Source organism: Crocodylus siamensis, chromosome 15 (genome assembly GCF_052110815.1).
Source record: "Crocodylus siamensis isolate JL-2025a chromosome 15, ASM5211081v1, whole genome shotgun sequence".
In the NCBI taxonomy this organism is placed as follows: Eukaryota; Metazoa; Chordata; order Crocodylia; family Crocodylidae; genus Crocodylus; species Crocodylus siamensis.
In genome coordinates, this window is record NC_143409.1 from 52,548,716 (window position 1) to 52,569,448 (window position 20,733).

Here is a 20,733-nt window from a genome sequence, read left to right on the forward strand (position 1 = left end):
TTCTTCATCCATGGGCCCTTTTTGCAAAGTGGCTACTAAGGCAGAGAAGTTTGCCCAAGGTTACACAAGGAATCGGTGGGAGAGGTTGGCACAGAATCCAGAAGCTGTGTGCCAGTTCAGTGCCTTCTCCTGCAATGTTATCCTGAAATTTGTATACCACAGCAGGAAAATGCCAGCAGGCCTTGAATTGTTACTGGTGCACTCACAGCTGTCATACTCCATCCCAACAATGGATGGCCCCACTCCAGAGACAGCTGCATTTCCCAACTGGGTGAGTCATTATTTTTTAAGCTTGCAAACTTCTCTGCAATCTTTTAGTGTCTGTTTTATTCTCAGGGTGAATCTATTTGCAGACTGGTTTCCCATCTAATCTCCCTCTTGGCTGTTATATAAGCTCCTGTCACAGAGGGCCAGACTTCTAGGAGTAGTTAAGCATGTAACTGGAAAAAACAGGTTCCAGGCATGTTTGTCACACAAAAAACAAAGACACTTAATTCACACCATGAAAAATATACTGTTTGAGACCAGGCTTAGACCCTTTGGAGCACTCTCCATTCATTTCTGGTTTATCACATGACCCCTGCTGGCTGAGCATCACCTGAGCAACTGCATTAAGGCTGGGATCATGGTGCGTAAAGTGTCATGTGCAAGTGGAAAAGGATGGGTCTGGGTGTCCAGGCAGGGATGTCCCAGCATTACTGCAATGTTGTGCAGCTGCCCCTATAGGTAGGTGCCCCTAACTTGGGTGCCTACGGGGGATACAACTGGAGCAGATGGACCGTCGGTCAGGAGCTGCCCCAGGGGGCAGAGGTCGGCATGGGGTGGCCAGTCTGTCCTGCGTTGTCATCTCGGGGTGGCTCAGAGCAGGTGAAGAATCAGACTAGGTAGGAAGCAGAACAACTATCAGATCCAGAGCGAGTCAGTGCTGCTCCCATTGAAGTGATGCTGAGTCTAAGCAACGTGTCCTTCCATCCGCCCCTCTCAGATTGACCTGCGCTCACTTGCTCATCCTGTCCTACCCAGCGCTTCCTCCACCCAGCAGGGCCTGGGGCATAAGATGGCAAAGGACTGAAGACCCCCTTCAGTCTGGCTATCTCTTCTCAATCCCCCAGCGTCTCCTCGGGGCTTGGAGCCCAGATGGGTGGAATGGCCAAGGCTGGGCTTCACTGCCTCACAGCCTGCCCTCCTCCACCCTGTGCAGCAGGAACTGTCCTCTGTAGGGCAGGGTTTCCGCCCGAGTCAGAAGCCTGCATCCTGCATGGTTGCCAGCCCAGCTATGGGTCTCTCACAGGGCTACTGCCCTGGAGTCAACGGAGCTGCAGGTCCTTCTTCTGCTCCCTGCAGCGGGCCCTGTGCCCCACTGTCTGGGTGTGATTACCTAGCCCTGAGCACTTGGTAGACAAGGTGGACAGCACACCCGCACCTCTGCTTTGCAGTGGAGGCATGTGGCAGTCGGTGATAGGCCCCAGGGTGAGGGGCAGAGCCAGGGGCTGGACCCAGCTCTCCCACACTGCTCTATGCAGACCTCTCTGCACCTATAGTGTGGGTCCATCCAGCTGGGAGGCCCCCGGGAAAGGGAGCAGCTGCAGCTGTAGGTAATGGGTGGGGAGGGCAGCATCAGAGATCAAAGGGTATCCAGAGCAGAGAGGGGATGAGAAGGGACAGGCACTGAGAGGGACAAAGAGTGAGGGGAGTCGTTAAGGAGGACAAGCTGCCCCAAGTCCACCCCACCCTCAACAACCTCCCCACTGCCCTGACACATACGGGCCTCCACTGCTCCCCATTCCTAGAGCAGTGGGGACCAGTAGGCATGCCACAAAACTAGCTCGCACCCTCCCCAAGTGCCTCTGATCCCCTTCCCCTTCTACTGCTCTGCTTCCTGTCCTGTGCTCCCTGCCTGATCTGCTGCTCTGCTCTTGGCCCTTTCTGTCCCTGCCCTCCCCAATTTGCTGCATGCCATGCACTAAGACTACCCAAGCCACTAGCTGAGCTGCCCCTGCCCTAGAACGGAGGTGGGTCCAGAAAGGCAGCAGTGGTGCAGATGTCCTCACCATGGCAGCAGCAGTTGGAGACTTTTCTCTCTTAAAGCTTCAAAGCAACTAAGAATTCCCTTCTCCCTTCTCTTTGCCCAGCTCAGCAGCACCTCCTCTCATCCTACCCCCCCACTGCTGCTGCTCGACCTGCTATCCCAGGGTCACAGGAAGGGCAAGCTCCAGAATCACTTCTGCCAGCTCCAGCCAGGACCCCTGCTTGGGACAGCAGCGGTGGTGGGTGGATTCCTCCTCCCTGCCAGCCTGGAGGTGCAGGGGAAAGGAACCCACCTACTTCTGCTTCTGAGGGTGACTCTGGCTGAGCCTAGCACCATGTGCAGCCTAGTTTGGAGCGTAGCAGGGGCCTCCCCATCCCTGCCCCTGGGTCAGCAGGGGACAGACAACAGTGGGTGGGGGAATGGGAAGAGAGGAGGGGACACATCACTGAACATGGAGGGAAAGGGAGAGGCAGAAGGAAGATTCTTACTAATGCAAGGACTTGTAGATCCTGGCTGCTACCCCCAGGGCATGGTCTGTTGCACACTGGCAGAGGAAGCGAGGGATGCTGAAAGCAGAGCATGCAGCCATCCCTGTAAGGCTGGTCACTGCTCCTGCACTAACATTTACAAAATCCTAGATCTGTTCATAGGGATTGGCAACCTCTTCCTGTTATGGGCTGCTTGCAACCCAGCCCCTGCTGCAGGCTGTGCCCCTGGCAGTCAGCAGATGTTGCCAAGGGAACAGATAAAAGGCAGGCCCTATGACTCTGGGGATGCTTCCTCTGCTGCAGCAGACAGAATAAACTGATTGCAGCAGGGAACAGGACTCTGGGGGCTCTTTTGCTACTGCTGCTGTGGCTGGAGGATGCTGTAGATTTCCTCAGCATCTTTATGGGCTGGATCCTGTCCCTGAGTCATAGGAGACTAGAGTAAGGCCTCACTGGGGCAGGGTGGGACCTGCTGGCCAGGCAGGGTGCATGGGACTTGGCCTGCTACTGCCCTGTAAGAAGAACTCAGGAGGGACTTTGTCCAGCAGCATTCATAGTGCAAGCCCTGTCAGGGGTGCCCGACCCCCACGTTCTTTCGGTCCCAAGGTCAGGGTAATGCATAGTCTCTGATAAATATGCAAACCAGTTCCTTCCACAATGCAGGTAAAATGCTGCACCTGAAAGTGCGCCAAAGGTGGCAGGTGTGGGGATGGGGAAGGTTTGTGTTAGCAAATTGTCCCTCCTCCCAGGACAAAGACATAATAATAGTAGTGCCAAATCTCGTAAAAGGAGGTCTGAAAGGGATCTCTGGAGGTCCTCTAGTCCAGCCTCCTACCTGAGACAAGATCACCCCTATGCAAACCATCCCACAGAAATCTTTCCTTAAAAATAAATACATAAATAAATAGTGTTCCCAGCCCAATCCTTTCCAAATCTGTGAATTGTTCAAGAACCACATATGGCCCTACTACCGGCAAACATCCTCCACCCCCACCTGGGGTTTCAGACGTTTCCAAATCCCTTGGCAGGCATCCTACTTGCAGGCCCAAGCCCAGAGGCTTGGGGTTCAGATACCCCCTGAGTTTTGCTTGCCCTTAGCTGTAAGGCCCTTGGAGCAAGCTAGGGAGGACTCCCATTTCCATAAAGTGGCCTTAAACCTGCTGCACCTCGGTGGTACTGAACCATGCCAGAGGAGCAGTTCTCCCTGGGTGTGCTTTAGGAAAACTGCCTTCATGATCACAGCTGCATGGTATTTCTCGTGCCAGGTTAAGAACAGGCACTACGCTTGGTCTGGGCCACCATATAAGTCTTTGAATAACTCAGCCTTAAAACTAGATGGTCAAACCTGTCTCTCAACCACAAAGCACAGCACTCAAACCTACCACAAGTAAAGCAGGGCAACAGCAGAAGCTGTGTCCTGCTACTGGGTTGTTAAGACACCCGAGAGGAGGAGGGGAGAGAAGGAAAGATGGACTCTCTCCTCCTCTCCAGTTTCTTCTATTTCTGCACTAATTGCATCAGTCCTGCCCAAAAGTCCATCCCCAGCTCACCTGCGTTACCTTCCTGTCACGGTTAGGATCACTTGCCCAGTGGTGGCAGTCATGTCTTTGCCTTTCACAGTCACGTGGTATGTTCCAGCATCCTCAGCCTGCACTTTATAGATCTTCAGCGAGCCGTTCGGCAGGACGGCCACCCGTAGGCGATACTCTGCTTTTACCTCTGTGCTGGCTTTGCAGTGGCGCTGCCACCAATTGGGCTCTTCTCTGGTGCAGCTATTCAACTCGTAGAGCAGGATATTGTGATTTTCCTTGGCAGAGAACCAGTGAATCTCAATGAAGTCCCATGCCTGGTTTGGGAGATTGAGGCAGAGGGGCAGAATGGCCATCTGATTGACCTCCACCTGGACTGGTGCCTGTGGCATGGCTAGGCAGGCTGCAGAGGGGGGATCTGTGTAAAAGAGAGAGAAAGCATCCAGGCTGGAAGAAGACTTCAGCAGCAAGGGAGAGGGGCAGAGCTGGCATCAGCTTGGAGAAAAGAGATTACAATTTTAAGCCCTTCAGAGCAGGGACAGCCTGGGGATCAGGAGGGTGAGAAATCTTTCTCCCCTACTTACTCTCCACAAAGTGCCTCTGCCCTGGAGACCTCTGTGTAGTCTGCTATGACTTTCTGCAGAGTGTAGGAAGACTTTGAAATAGCTGCATCTCCTTATGTAAATGGCCAAAAGAAAGCAAGTGTTGACAGCAGTGTGCAGAAATGCCAAGAACAGAATCAAGCCCCAATCCCTCCAGAAGGAAACCACCCGGATTTGTACCTTGACATCACTTAGAGGCTTCACCTCTAAAGGTGGAGGCCAATTTATTACTTTTTTGCACGACACAGCAGAGACACAGAGGGAGACAGAACTTGGCCTACAGAACTAAAGTAAGACAAGGCAAAGATTATTCTTCCCACTTTCTAGATGTGGAAACTTGCGTGCAGACAGATGAGGTGGCTTGCCAAAGGACACACCGGTGCCTTCAGTCCTATCCCATTATATACATGACAGGGCTGTAGTTTTTAACCCAGATACAGAAACAAAAGCCACAAAAATGTTGCTGTAGCCTGGTAGGAATTTATGTCCTAAGGTCACACAGTAAAATCAGCAGCAACGCCCCCCCCCCCCACCAAGTGTTATCAGCCAAGAATGATTCTAGCAGTGAAATCAGCTAGCTCTGTTCTCTGGCAGCCTGAGGCTAGCACATGGCCCTTGTGCACTACACAGATAGTGAGCCCAGCAAGAGGTAGGGAAGGTCAAGTTTAGCTGCTTTGCATGCTCAGCTCTAAACTGCTGTTTAGTTGCAAGTCATCTGAATGTACGAGTACAGAAGGGAGACACTGCTAATGTTCAGGACACCACGATGCACGACAAGACATAGCAGAGCTGTGGGTTTCTGTGTGTGAATGGAGTCCAGGACTGATATAGTGGGGGGCTGTGGATCAGGGGTGAGGAACATCAAAGTGTGTGTGTGTGCATGCGCTGCAACAGGTAGTACTGAAGTAGCTGAAATGCTTGTAAATTGGGGTGGAAAAACACTGACATGGGAGGGATCCCAGGGCTGGAACAGGAGGTCTGGACCAGACATGGAAGGGGAGAAAGGATGTCCAGGAGTTGGGCAGTGGGAAGAATGGGCCATAAGGCAGGTTTGGATCAGTAAGAGTTAAAAACCTGTAGCTTTGTGGAATCGGCAGCTCTTCTAATATCTAAAAAGTAGACTTGAAATACATTTTGGATGTGTGTTTAACCCTACACAATCCCTGCTGCTGGCCAGTCTGATCACATCGCTGCACTGTGTTCATACTTGCTGGCTGTGTCTACACAGAACGTTTACTGTGGAGTTGCTTAATTAGCTCTGCAGTAAAACAGCAGAGGTGGTGCTATTAGGACAGAGTCAACTAATTAACTCTGCCATAGCATAGTACTGCCAGACACAAGTACTATCCTACGGTGGCATTATTTACTGCACAGCAGCACAAGTGTAGACGCTGATGGGCTGGCTGAGGCACGAGAGTGCTTTAGTGTGTGGGCTGCCAGCCAGTTAGTCTTGCACTGAAACACCCCCGTGCATGTTGAGCCAGATTGGAGCAGCCCCAGGCTGGCAGGCTGACCCCCAGGATCTCCTGCCAGCTGGGGCTGCTCTGCTCTGGCTCAAGGTGCTGCATTCCCAGGCACATATGCAAATGGCATGCCCAGGAGCAATAACCTCTGCAAACTGCACTGGAATTTATTCAGGTGCATTAGTTGCACATATAGATGTGCCCACTGATTAGCTGCTGGATGCCTATTTGAATTGTGTTGTAATAAGACCTAACAGGTCCTTGGAGGCATCAACAGGAAGGTGCCAAGGACTGCATGGAAAAAAAATGAAGGGTGCTAGGTACGAACAGTGCAGCCCCTCAGTAGTCTCTCTCATCTGGGGTTCTTTAGAGCTCCCAGAAGAACCTAAGCTTGCCACATCCTCATATCACACCCGTAAAAGAAACACTGTCCTCCTTGAGACTGGAAGAGGAGGTGACTTCTCCACCGGGCACTACCCAGCATAATGTAGAGGAAGCATGACTTGCCCGTCGTGAGTGGTGAATGCCCAGAATTACCCATCCGATGGCCCAAAAGAAGAACCAAGAAGCAATGACTGACCTCACCCCTGACCTGAGGCCATGAAAAATACAAGAAAAGGAAGTAGTTGAGAAATGTGGAATGGAAACACGAGTTCAAGTCAGGGCAGAACTCTTTCAGGAGGTTACATCTGAAAGGGATTGAGGGAAACACTTTGTTGGTGTTTTGCCTGAGGGGAAACACTTCCCAGAGGTGAGCAATTCACTGGTGGAGCTCTCCATCTACAGGATACCCGCGCTGGCCAAGAGACCAGTGGGTTCAAAGGAAGAAGGGTGGGACGTGTGTGGATTATGGGAGCAAAAAAGCTTAAAAGCATACGCAAGGCCATGAGCAGCAATATCAGTTCTTCTGCTCAGGACATGAACTGTTGGGCTGGGGAGACATTTCTCTTTGGGTGGGGTCACTCCAGAGCTGGTGTTGCTTCCTGGAAGCAGCTGGGACCAGTCCCTGCCAGACACAGCTTGCTGGGCTACAGGTGGATGCCAGGCCAGTCAAAGCAGGCAGTTTTTGTGATCCTAGGAGGAGTAATGTGGGATGCACTGGGGGTGGGGGAATTACCTTTTGAGCTGCACTGCTGTGAGGTACATAAGTGGTTTATCTCGGAGGCCTTGAAATCCTCTGGGCAGGAGCAGCTGCCTTCCTGCATCGACTCTGACTGTTTGGCATGCAGGGCTGCTCCGCTGTCCTCTTTTCCCTGCAAAGCTTCACAAAGGCATTCATGTGAGTGGGTGGCCGGGTGCTACTTTGGAACCAAGCTTGCACATCCAGCGTGTGAACTCAGGGAAAGCCAAGCTAGCGTTACTACTTTTCCAGCTCTGATCAGGAACAAAACTGCACTTCAGGGATTGATAAGTTAAGATGCCATTTCCAATACACTGGGCAGATCTTCCTGTGATCGGCACTTCTTTTTGTGTGCGTTTTGACCAGCCATGAGATAATTAATGGTGTTTGCGGCTAAAGGTTTCAGAGTCGACATCTCTTTAAAAAATGACTTTGGGCAGTTCCTACTTGTCAGAGCTCTTGTTTTTGGCTCTCTGCAGACTCATACAAATACCTTCAGGTCATGCTCTGAGACTTCCTTTGTAGCAATAAGGGCCAAGGACCTCCTCTGAAATACCCAGTGTCCACAGCTCTACAAGTTTCATAGGGTGGCAATGTTCAAGATTTCATATCTTTGAGAATTAAGGATGATTCTCATTCACAAAGAGACACTGATTCTGAAACCTCATGTTGCTGGCTTAGCCATCAGCATTGGCACTTACTTCATTGCTGGTCAAGATGCCTAGGAAAGGAAGAAAAAACCTACTATTCAGAGCTGCACATGAGGGGCCTCGTATTTTGATGCCACCTTGGGAAGGGCATTGGTTTTGGGGTTGATCTTTGAAGAACACTGAATCTTTGGTTTGTTTTCAGTGTATAACCAAGGGGATGCTGCTGAGCCTGGATCTATGAGCTCTGAGCGTGAAATGCCATAGGGAAGCATCTCTGGTGCAACCAGACGTGGGAAGGGGGGGATAGAATCATAGAATCAGAATTAGAAAATTATGGTTGGGAGGGACCTCAGGAGATCACCTAGTCCAACCCCCCTGCTCAAAGCAGGACGCCCCCCAACTATGGCCAACAGTAGGGGTGCTCTATGGGCCTCCTTCCTAAATAGGAAGTGGTAGGGGCAAGAAGGTGGGTGCCTGGTTCTGTCCTACTCCTCTTGCCATATGGGGCTTCACTAGGGGAAAAGGATTAATGCCAGCACCTCTTGGCCATAGTAGGCCATTACCCTGTAACAGATGCCCACTGTGCTAGTGTTACCTGTCTGACTCAGTGCCCACTACAAAGTCTTCTAGCGTGATTCATGTGGACTGGGAACATAAAAAAACCCCACCCCCCTCCTCCCTGACACTGGTAAACACGACCATGACAGCAGCTGGGGGCTCCTGTGAGCTTGGCTTCTGTCATCTACTGCCCTGTGCTATCTCTCCAAAGGGGGTGTGCTGTAGCTGTTTTCACACTTGTGGTGCAGCCATGTAAGGCAGACCAGCCCTGTGTCTGCACGTGCTGTGCATGCACCAGGGCTTAGGGTAGCAGATGGGGAAGGCCGAGATGTGTTACCCAGTGTGGGAGCTTTGGAACAGCCCCCTCCTGTTTGCTCTTCAGCGGCAGCCCAGCCAGGAAGTACATCTGCAGTGGGGGCAGGATTAGGATCTCCCCACTCCTAGAGTCCCCTTTTCTGTGATCTTCTCTAGACTAGAAGAATTTCCTCCCAGCTGTTACAAGGGTGCCCACTCCTAGTGTAAAGCGACTATTATCAGTGGAGCAACTTTATATAACATTTCAAATGGGACTAGGCTTGCTCTTGAATTGTAGCTCCATTGACTTTGCAGATTTGTACAAGGCAAGGATCTGACTAAAGTGTGAAGCTAATTTCTTATCAGTTGTCTCTTTTACTGGTGTGGCAACATGGGACTGATAGGATCATAAGAGCTGGTGATATTGGTCACTAGTAGTGAAGCAACAAGTAGGAGAAAATCCAACACAGAGCCACACTGGGGTTTTAGTGGGACCATACATCATGCAGACATACAGAGGAATGAATTCTCTGGGGACACTCACCCAAAACTATGACTGTTGCGATCAGGATGATGTTAATAACCAAGCTAAGTCCTAAAGCAATCCAATGCCAGCACGGACACTGAGAAGAACCTGAAATAGTCAATGTTTAGTGAAATGCCATCAGCAACTCTTGTAAGAAACAGGATAAAGGAGAACATGAACATTGTAAATGCTGGAGTTGGGGGGAAAACCCCATTTGTTCCCATGCTGTCCATATTATCCCACCCGCACAGAATTACGTTTTGTTATATGTTCAGAGTTTATCTACAGAGGCTAACTACAGGCCCATTAGCCTGACTTCTATCCTGGGGAAGATCTTAGAAAAGTTTATTAAGGAGGCCATCCTTGAGGGACTGGCCCAGGCTAACATCCTAAGGGACAGCCAGCATGGGTTTGTTGCGGGTAGGTCTTGTTTGACCAATCTCATTTCCTTCTATGACCAGGTGACCTATCACCTGGACAAGGGAGAAGAGATTGATGTCATATATCTTGACTTCAAAAAAGCTTTTGATCTGGTATCCCATGATCACCTCTTGGCCAAATTGCCCAGCTGTGGCCTTGGCTCCACCACGATCCGCTGGCTGGGAAATTGGCTTCGTGGTCGGACCCAGAGGGTTGTGATTGATGGCAGTCACTCATCATGGTGCCCTGTAACCAGTGGGGTCCCTCAAGGCTCTGTCCTGGGACCCATACTGTTCAACATCTTCATTAATGATGTGGACATTGGAGTCAGGAGTGGACTGGCCAAGTTCGCCGATGACACCAAACTTTGGGGCAAAGCATCCACGCCAAGTGAAAGGCAGGCGATCCAGGCTGACCTGGACAAGCTCAGCAAATGGGCAGATGAGAACCTGATGGTGTTTAACACCGAAAAATGCAAGGTTCTCCACCTTGGGAGGAAAAACCTGCAGCACCCTTATAGGCTCGGCAGTGCTACGTTGGATAGCACTACAGAAGAAAAAGACTTGGGGGTCATCATTGACCACAAGATGAACATGAGCCTGCAATGCGATGCTGCGGCTAGTAAAGCGACCAAAATGCTGGCGTGCATCCATAGATGCTTCTGGAGCAAATCCCGGGACGTCATTCTCCCCTTGTACTCGGCCTTGGTGAGGCCGCAGCTGGAGTACTGCATCCAGTTTTGGGCTCCAGAATTCAAAAAGGATGTGGAGAAGCTTGAGAGAGTCCAGAGGAGAGCCACGCGCATGATCAGAGGTCAGGAAAACAGATCTTACGATGACAGGCTGAGAGCCATGGGACTCTTTAGCCTGGAAAAGTGCAGGCTCAGGGGTGATCTGATGGCCACCTATAAGCTTATCAGGGGTGACCACCAGGATCTGGGGGAACGTCTGTTCACCAGAGCGCCCCAAGGGATGGCAAGGTCGAACGGTCACAAACTCCTGCAAGACCGTTTCAGGCTGGACATAAGGAAGAATTTCTTTACTGTCCAAGCCCCCAAGGTCTGGAACAGTCTGCCAGCGGAGGTGGTTCAAGCACCTACATTGAACACCTTCAAGAGTAAATTGGATGCTTATCTTGCTGGGATCCTATGACCCCAGCTGACTTCCTGCCCTTTGGGCGGGGGGCTGGACTCAATGATCTCCCGAGGTCCCTTCCAGCCCTAATGTCTATGAAATCTATGAAATCTATTTTAACAAGTGTTTCCACCTGATAGTCATACAGTTGAGCTATATGGATGAGATCCTTGTAGTCTTTCTCCATAAAAGCTCAGCCCTTTCAGAAACTCTGGTGGAGTGAAGCTGGTGCAGCTAATGGAGCAGTGTGATCTGGAGTTCACAGCCCACAGAAATGCATGGGGCAGCTCTTGCCTCTCAGAGTATTTTGGGCTCAGTCAGATATTGCTGAGTTAGTTACACAGCTTTTCTTTGTAGCATTCAAGAAGTTAAACCACATCCTTTTTATAATGAATGCAAGCTTAGAATCTGCTGTAATCATATGCTTCTAGGAGCTGGAGTAGCTCAGGTAGTTAGTCTAAAAGGGACTGCAGAGGCCTGTCTACAGCTCCACAATAAAACAGGTTGTTTTTGTTCTTCTCATTCATGCCTGACTGTGTTCACCAAACCCTGCAGTGATCACTACAGTGGGGAGCAATGAGGTGGTTTCTTAGCTCTGAGGGGCAGCATGAGTGAGTGAGCGCACAGCTCTGGTATGAACACGTAATAAATGAGCCAGGGAAGCTGCTGGTTTCATGGCTGGGAGTTTGACTCCTCAGTAGCAAATAGCAGATGTCAGGGGCAGGTGGGGATAGGTCATGAAAGGCAAGCAGATGACAATGGATGTGGTGGAGAAGAACGCAGCGGAGGGATTCAAACAGGCGGAGTGATGTTGTCACAACAGCATGCAAGGAGAGTCATCTTTACAGCAGGTTTGCTGCCCGGAGAAAGACTGCACTTCTCAAACCAGAGGAAATCAGTCGAGATGCAAGAAGATAACACTTACATGAGAGGTTTAGCTGTGTGGGTGGAGAAGAAATGCTGTATCACAGAGGTATTATGCAAAAAGATTTTGGCAAAAATTTAATGCAAGGATTTGAAAAGAATGATGCAAGCTGAAGATGATACCCTGGTTACAGAGCTGAGGGACAAGCCAGGCGGTGATGTTCTGCACAGCAAATGAGAGAGAATTGGAAGGGAAATGTTGCATTGCGCTTTAGCTGTGTAGAGCTTTGTCTAATGACAAAACATGAATGAGGAGGTGTTAGAGAGAGGAGGTGGCAGAGGTTGATCTGTGAGGCGCGCCCATAGGGGTGACAGTTGACCTTTTGCCTGCAGATGAGAAGGGGACGAACCTCCAGGCTCAGGGTGTGACAGTCCCCGAGAGAAGGAAGAGGGGTAAGAGTGCTCTGAGACCCCCTTGGCTCAGCAAGGGCATTCAAGAATGCCTGAGGGCCAAAAGGGGGGCGTACACCTGCTGGAAGAGAGGGGCTATCCCCCAGGAGGAGTACTTCTCCTTGGCCTGCGAGTGTAGGAGGGCCATTAGGAAGGCCAAGGTGGGGGTGGAGCTCAGGCTAGCAACCAGGATTAAGGACAACAAAAAGTCCTTTTCCAAAGTCCTTTTGGCGAACCTCCTCCGGCAGGCTTTAAACTAGGTTCGTCGGGGGAAGGGGAAGATGAGGGTGGAGAAAATATCAGACTGCCAGACCAAACAGCACCCACAACTACAGCCCTGCCCAGACCAACGAGCAAAGCAATCAAACAGGTAAGAGAGAGGGGCCAGGGTAACATTGGGACTAGGGGGTCAGTACACACACCCACAGGAGGCTTCAAATGCCTCTACACAAACGCTCGTAGTATGGGAAACAAGCAGGAGGAACTCACCCTCCTGCTGGCTGACACCAGGCCGGACATAGTGGGGATTACAGAAATGTGGTGGGATGAAATGCATGATTGGGCGGTGAATGTCAAGGGCTATAGGCTGTACAGGAGGGACAGGATAGGAAAGAGGGGTGGGAGCGTGGTGCTCTATATTAAGGAGGAATACACATCCTCGTTAATTAGCAAGGAGCCAGGGGAGGGGCACTCTGAAGTGCTTTGGGTTAGAGTACAAGGCAGTCGAGGGGAAAGGGACTTAACGGTGGGGGTCTACTACAGACCTCCCAACCAGGGGGAAGAGCTTGACCAGGAATTCTTGGGTCAGCTCACAGAGGTGGTGAAGTCTAAGGATGTGGTCGTCATGGGGGACCTGAACTTCCCGGACATCTGCTGGGAAGAGCAGTCAGCCAGGTGTGACCGCTCACGTCGGTTCTTGGCCAGAGTGCAGGACCTCCATCTAACCCGGGAGGTGCACAGCCCCACCAGGGGGGATGCCTTGTTGGACCTGGTGCTGGCCATGAACGACGACCTGGTGAGGGGGCTGTGGGTGCTCGACCACCTGGGCGACAGCGATCATCGCCTGCTGGGATTCACCATCCAGCGCAAGGTGGCAAAGGCATGCAGTAAGGCAGCGGCCCTAGATTTTAGGAAGGCAGACTTCAACGAGCTAAGGAGGATAGTTGGAGAAGCGCTGAGGTCCCGGGGGGGAGGGGAGCCAGGTGTCCAAGGAGAGTGATCACTCCTTAAGGAGACGATCCTCCAAGCCCAAAGGAAGGTAATCCCAACGAGGATCAAAGGGAGCAGGAGAGCACACAAGCCTCCGTGGCTCACCAAAAGCATCCAGGAATGTCTCCTTGCTAAAAAGGAGGCTTATACCTAGTGGAAAGAAGGGGTCATCACCAGGGAGGACTATTCTGTAGTTGCTCGGGGATGTAGGGGGGCAGTTAGGAAGGCCAAAGCAGAGATGGAACTGGGGCTAGCTTCCCAAATTAAGGACAATAAGAAGACTTTTTTTAAATACGTAGGGGGTAAAAAGAAGGTCCCGGGTAATGTGGGGCCCTTGCAGGACAACATGGGTAACTTGGTCATCACACCAGACAGCAAAACTAACATGTTTAACGATTTCTTTGCCTCTGTCTTCCTAAATAGGGACCAGGACAGCCACCTCCCTGCTGGGCCCCCCTCAGGCCCCGGGGGAGGCACACCTGGGCCACGGGTTAGCAAGGATTTAGTTAGGGAGCTTCTGGAGGGGTTGGACGTATTCAAGTCAGCCGGCCCGAATGATCTCCACCCTAGAGTTCTAAAGGAACTGGCCGAGGTGATTGCAAGTCCCCTGGCACGGCTTTACGAGCACTCGTGGTGCTCTGGTGAGGTACCGGAGGACTGGAAGAGGGCCAACGTGGTCCCCATCTTCAAAAAAGACAGGAAGGAGGACCCGGGAAACTATAGGCCGGTTAGTCTCACCTCGATCCTAGGCAAGCTGTTCGAGAAAATTATGCTGGCACACATCCAGGAGGGGCCAGCAGGGGACTGCATGCTTAGGGGCAACCAACATGGGTTCATCAGTGGCAGGTCCTGTCAGACCAACCTGGTGGCCTTTTACGATCAGATCACCAGATCGTTAGACACAGGGGTAGCAGTGGATATAATCTTCCTGGACTTCCAGAAGGCTTTTGACACTGTCTCTCACCCTGTTCTCATTAAGAAACTGGGGGACTGTGGTGTACACACCCACACAGTCAAATGGGTCACCAACTGGCTGGAGGGCCACACCCAGAGAGTGGTAGTGGATGGGTCCTTCTCAACCTGGAAGGACGTGGGCAGTGGGGTCCCGCAGGTCTCGGTCCTCGGGCCTGCACTGTTCAACATCTTCATCAGTGATTTGGATGAGGGGGTAAAAAGCCCCCTGTTCAAATTTGCTGACGACACTTAGATGTGGGGGGACGTGGGTACATTGGAAGGATGCAACAGGCTACAATCAGACCTCAACAGGTTACAGGGGTGGGCGGACGAGAATAGGATGGGTTTCAACACAGACAAGTGCAAGGTGATGCACCTCGGGAGGAACAACCGGCATCACACCTACAGGTTGGGGAACTCCCCTCTTGTCAGCACAGAGGCAGAAAGGGATCTGGGGGTCATCATTGACTCCACGATGAACATGGGCCGGCAGTGTGGGGACGCGGTCAGGAAGGCCAACCGCACCTTGGCATGCATCCACAGATGCATCTCGAGCTGCTCCAAGGAGGTGATCCTCCCCCTCTGTGCGGCACTGGTCAGGCCGCAGCTGGAGTACTGCATCCAAGTCTGGGCGCTGCACTTCAAGAGGGATGTGGACAGCATGGAGAGGGTCCAGAGGAGGCCACTCGCATGATCAGGGGACAGCAGGGCAGGCCCTATGAGGACAGGCTGCGGGACCTGAACCTGTTCAGCCTCCACAAGAGGAGGATCTTGTGGCCTGTTATAAACTAGTCAGGGGGGATCAGCAGTCATTGGGGGAGTCACTGTTTCCCCGAGCACCGCCAGGAGTGACCAGGAATAACGGTCACAAGCTGGCAGAGGGTAGGTTTAGGTTAGATATCAGGAGGCGCTACTCCAGCTTCCAAGAGAAGTGGTGCAGGCTCCTACCCTGGGGGTGTTTAAGAGGAGGTTAGATGAACATCTTGCTGGGGTCATTTGACCCCAGTACTCTTACTCTTTCCTGCCATGGCAGGGGGTCGGACTAGATGATCGCTCAGGTCCCTTCCGACCCTACAAACTGTGAAACTATGAAATACATTGGGAGGAAGAAGAGGTCACCAGGTAATGTAGAGCCCCTGTTAGACTCAAATGGTAATCTTGTGGCTACGCCAGACAAGAAAGCTGAAATTTTTAATAAGTTCTTTGCCCCTGTTTTCTTGGACAGAGACCAGGACAGCTCTCCCACCACAGGTAGGGGCAATCTTGGGGATAGCACTGCCAGCCTTCGGGTCTGCGCAGATGTAGTTAGGGATCTTCTGGAAGGGCTGGATGTTTTTAAATCTGTGGGCCCTGATGCCCTCTGCCCACGGGTGCTGAGAGAGCTGGCGGGGTCATTGCTGTGCCCTTGGCCTGGCTGTACGAGCGACCATGGTCCATGGCCTGGGTGCCTGGAGATTGGAAACTAGCTAATGTGATCCCCATCTATAAGAAAGGGAGAAAGGAGGACCCAGGAAACTATAGGCCCATAAGGCTCACATCGGTTTTGGGGAAAATCCTTGAAAAAATTATCAAGGATCACATCTGTGGGGGGCCAGCAGGGGAGATCATGCCCAGGGGAAATCAACATGGGTACATCAAAGACAGGTCCTGCTAGACCAACCTGATGGCCTTTTATGACCAGGTAACTAAACCCCTGGATGATGGTGTCACTGTGGACGTAGTCTTTCTGGACTTTAAGAAGGCCTTTGACACTGTCTTTCACCCCATTCTCATTAATAAACTGAGCGACTGTGGCATTGATGCCTACACAGTTGGATGGGTCAAAAATTGGCTGATGGGGCGCACCCAGAGAGTGGTGATGGACGGGTCGTACTTGACCTGGCGGGATGTGAATAGTGGGGTCCTCCAGGGCTCGGTCTTGGGGCCTACACTGTTCAACATCTTCATCAGCAACTTGGACGAAGGGGTGGAAAACACATTGTCCAGGTTTGCCGATGACACCAAGATGTGGGGAGAGATAGGCACGGTCGAAAGGAGAGAGAGGCTGCAATTAGATTTAGACAGACTACAGAAGTGGGTGGATGGTAACAGGATGGGCTTCAGTGTAGATAACTGCAGGGTGCTGCACCTGGGGAGAAGGACTCCACAGCGTACATATAAGCTGGGGAGCTCCCCCCTTGTGAGCAGAGGCGGAAAGGGATCTTGGAGTCATTCCTGAGTCCAAGATGAACATGAGCCACCAATACCAGACCACTGCCAGCAAAGCCAACCGCACCTTGTTGTGCATCCAAAGATGCATCTCAAGCCAGTCCAGAGAGGTGAAACTCCCCTCCCTACATGACATTGGTCCGGCCTCAATTGGAGTACTGTGTCCAGTTCTGGGCACTGGACTATAAGAAGGATGTGGCCAGCCTGGAGAGGGTTCAGTGGACGGCCACCTGCTTGGTTGGAGGGCAACAGGGCAGGCCCTACGAGGAGAGGCTGAGGGACCTGAACCTGTTCAGCCTCAGCAAGCGGAGGCTGCCTACCAACTCGTTAGGGGAGATCAGCAGCAAATAGGAAGGGCCCTATTCCCCAGCAGCACCTGGGGTGACGAGGAACAATGGCCAGAAGCTGCTGGAGAATAGGTTCAGGTTAGAGATTGGGAGGCACTATTTCACTGTTAGGGTGGCTAGGATCTGGAACCAACTTCCTAGGGAAGTGGTCCTCACTCCTACCTTGGGTAAATTCAAAAAGAGTTTGGACAAACACCTGTCTGGGGTAATGTGATCCCAGCATGTGGTCCTGCCAGTGGCGGGGCGGTTAGACTAGATGATCTATTCAGGTCCCTTCTGACCCCAAACTACTGTGAAACTATGAGATGATCCAGCGTATAGGAGGAGAGAAGGGGACCAAGATCAAGGCCCTGTGGGACCCGCACTGGAAAGTGGAGGGGGACGCCTCTGACAGAGAGGTTGAAGGGGCATTCAGACAGAGAGGAGAACCAGGAGAGGGTAGAGTCATGGGAGCCCAAGGGGAGGACAAGCTTTTGTGAAGCAACGAGTGTGATTTGCTATGGCCGACAGGTTAAGAGGAGTGAGGATGGGGCGCTGGTGCCCAGCTTTGGCAGAACCTCATTAGGTACTTTGTGGGTACCATTTCAGGGGGAAGGAAAGGGGCAGAAAGTAGATGGGAGAGGCCCTGAGACTGAATGAGAGGAGATGAAGTCCAGGTACTGGTTGTTGATAGTGCATTCAATGAGTTTAAAGAAAGAGGGGATGGTGGGAAAGAGGCATATGGGGCAGGAGCTGGAGAGGTAAATCCAAAACCCTCAAGGGTGGGTAGCAGGGTGGGAGAGATGACAGCATGCTTGTGTGGTGAGGGGAAAGAAATTAAGGCAAGTAAGGGTACAAGTGAAGAAGCAAGGGCTGGAAATGAGCAGATGGGATGGCATCCCTAAGGCAAAGAGACTGTTTAGAGGAGGGGAGCACATGAGAGGCCTCTGCTTTTGTGACAGGAAAAGGTGAGAGCTGTGGGGATGCAGGGGAAGGACATCATGTTGTATGCTGTCAGGTTTTTTCTCTTAAGCTAAACCAAACTAGCAGTATCCTGTGGAAAGAAAGAGAAAAACAGCCGCAAAGGGGGAGGGCATGAGACGTATGTCCACAGAAAGGGCCCTGAGCCTGAGGTTTAATTAAATTGAGGAAGCAGAGTGGTTTTACACGAAGACGGCAAAACAACAAGGGAAGGTAATAATTTTATGATGGGGGCAGTCCTTTTGGTCACCAAATGCCAGAGGCAGTCTGCAACGTCTGCTTTGCCTTTCTCATACTATTGTGGTAGGAAGCAAAACAGGCTTTAACTCGTGATTTGCTTGTCTGACTTCTCGAAATGCAATTAAGCAATTGAGTGGCACCTTCAGTTGGGTGGCATGATGAGTTACACCAGCTGAAGAGCTGGCCCAGTGACTCATGTCATGACACCAATTTGTTCCAGCGGGTAATCTGACCCTTTTGGTCTTTGGTTTTTTTGGATTGGAAAAAAAAGCTGCCAAACAAACCAATCCCTAAACCTCTCATCTTGCTCTGCATAGGAGATTTTTAGAAACATGAAAGCTACGGTTGATATTGCAGGGATCCAGTTTGTATTAGAAGAAAGAAGGAAATCGGGATTTAAAAACAGCACAGCATAATGGGTCAGATAATGGGGCAGTCTCTTGGCTGTAAACATAAATATTATTCATGGTCAGATGGAAGTTTTTCTTCTCAGAAGTGAGGAGGAAAACATCTGAAAATGGGAAAGGTTTAAAAAAAAAAACACAACCCCTCCAAACCCCTCCACAAAAGACAAGCTGGTAAAATATTAGCAAGGAAAAAACTTGACACATTGAAAGCTGATGCAATGCACTGGGGTTTATGCCCTGCTAAAATTAGTGGTAATTGGCCATCCACTTGCTGTACACTCTCTTATTCTTGATGGACAAATCCAGTGCAATAGACTTGTGGGAATTTTCATGGCTTTTGCGAGATTAATAATATAAATTAATATTGTCATTCTAGCCTTCATTTTCCCTCTAAATGTTTTATTTTGCTGCTATCATTCCTGGTTTTGTAGCCATTTGTTCCCCCCCTTTTTTTTTGTTTGCTTTTAGTTAAGGGCTCTTGAAATTCATAGCTTTTCAAGTACAAGCTAAAATGGATTTCAAAGCCACCTACAGAACTGGGGCTGTCTAATTTCATTTTTTATTTTAATGAAACTTAGGCACCACAAATCGCCTAAGTAGCTTTGTAAACCTCAGTCTATAAGAGGAAGCTAACTTTCCCCTTCATCTCTTTTGTTCTGGGCAGTCGCTCCTCTCCTCTCCCTCCCATCCCAGCAGGCTTTTCACTGGGAGTTTTAATGGACTAATAGCACAAGAAGGCTGCAAGGGACTTTGGCAGGTCCTTGGGTCCAACCCCCTGCTCAGACTGAAACATCCTGTCTAAGCCATCTCCATGTTTTCTCCAAGTTGGAGACTGTTTTGAGCAAACGCCACATTTCAGCTCCTACCATTTAGAAGTTCATCTTTTACGTGAGCTGGGATATTTGCTTCTCTGGCACAGAAAGCCAGATCTGGCAGTCAGCATCTTTGCACTAACTAGATGGAACGGAGCTGGTTAAACAGACCCGAGGTCTGTCTCCATCCCCGTCCCTGACCTTCTCTGTGATGCCGTGTACATCACTTTATCAGTCTATGCCCCAGTTACCCCAAGTGAAAAAAGGAGGATGTTGGTTAGCTATCAGTCTAGAAATGAAAGGGTTCACATTAATGAAGTTATCAGTCCATTACGGCTATGGTGGCAGATTAGTGAGTATAAAGAACATTTCTGTGTCAGCGTACGGAGGGAAAAAACCCCAACAAAAAACCCCAGAACACCTCTATCGAAGCAGAAGCCCAGCATAGAAGCAGACAGCAACCCAAGTGTGCCACGACGCTGAGGGGAAGAAAAGAAAGGAAACAAAACCCACCACTTACCAGCATGCTGTGAGGTTGACCTTGACTTTGGGAATTTCAAATCAGCGTAGACTAGATTTCCAGACATCGTCGTTCAGACAGAAAACTCTGATGCCGGATGGGGAAGCTTCCTATTTATACACAGATTTTTTTTTTGTTTTGTTTGGGTTTTTTGCTGCTGTAAAATCAGGAAGTGTTTTGCCTCTAGAGATTGCTATTCTGTGTCATACCATTTGTGGAGAAACATCCTTCATGCATTATCATTTTCTTTAGACTGGCATTAAACCTGTGGAGAGAGACAAAAGACATTAGAATAATATAGTAGTCATTAATATGTTTACTTGTCACACATTTCAAAATTAGGGGTGAAATGTAATTCTATTTTTAATAAAGTTTTGATAACTGGAATATCGTAAGCAGCCTTAACTCTGACACACACACACACACACACACACACACACACACACACACACACACACACACACACACACACACACACACACTAGATTTTCCTAAAAACTGAAGCAAGACCAGATTTTCTGAAGATCTTCCCCCAAGACTTTTGCATGTTTTGTTTCAATGGATGAGCACACTTGACCATCGTATACGAGTATTTAAGGTGTTTAGCAACTTCAGCACTGTCAAGTTCCTATTGATTTTGCACTAGAAGTGAAAGTTTGCCATTTTGTGCCTGTGTGAAATGAAAAAGAAAGGCTTGTAGTCTGTTGTCAGCAGTTGAAGGAAACTTTTTTGTAATTTATTTCTGCATTTCAAGGGTGAAGAGGACTTGTCTAGTGAAAACTTAATTAACAGAAACAGTAATTCAAACAGGAATTAAAAGGAAGTGCCAGATATGAGAGGAGATGGTGGGATAGAGTCATAGAAAACGAGGACTGGAAGAGATGGTCTAACTTTCTCATCTTGTCTATGTTGCTGCTTAGAGGCAGGATCATCCCTTCCTAAATGATCCA

At 50.2% G+C, this 20,733-nt stretch overlaps 1 protein-coding gene across 1 annotated transcript; it reads right to left on the reverse strand.

The window, feature by feature from the left end:
• Positions 1–416: 416 nt before the first annotated feature.
• On the reverse strand, positions 417–20,042 carry LOC149852833 (uncharacterized). The gene is made up of 5 exons (XM_090029561.1): positions 19,784–20,042; positions 9,278–9,367; positions 7,229–7,372; positions 4,068–4,464; positions 417–880 (listed from the first exon to the last, which is right to left on the reverse strand). Exons 1-4 carry the CDS (start codon positions 19,848–19,850, stop codon positions 4,073–4,075), a joined length of 693 nt encoding a protein of 230 aa, XP_089885687.1. The 5' UTR covers positions 19,851–20,042; the 3' UTR covers positions 417–880; positions 4,068–4,072.
• Positions 20,043–20,733: the final 691 nt, after the last annotated feature.

Coding starts and splice junctions, on each gene's coding strand:
- LOC149852833 (XM_090029561.1), bottom strand. CDS start 19,850: ATGTCTGGAAATCTAGTCTACGCTGATTTGAAATTCCCAAAGTCAAGG. Junction 7,373..9,277: donor CGCAACAGTCATAGTTTTGG/GTGAGTGTCCCC, acceptor GCCTTTGTGAAG/CTTTGCAGGGAAAAGAGGAC. Junction 4,465..7,228: donor ACAGCAGTGCAGCTCAAAAG/GTAATTCCCCCA, acceptor TCTTTTACACAG/ATCCCCCCTCTGCAGCCTGC.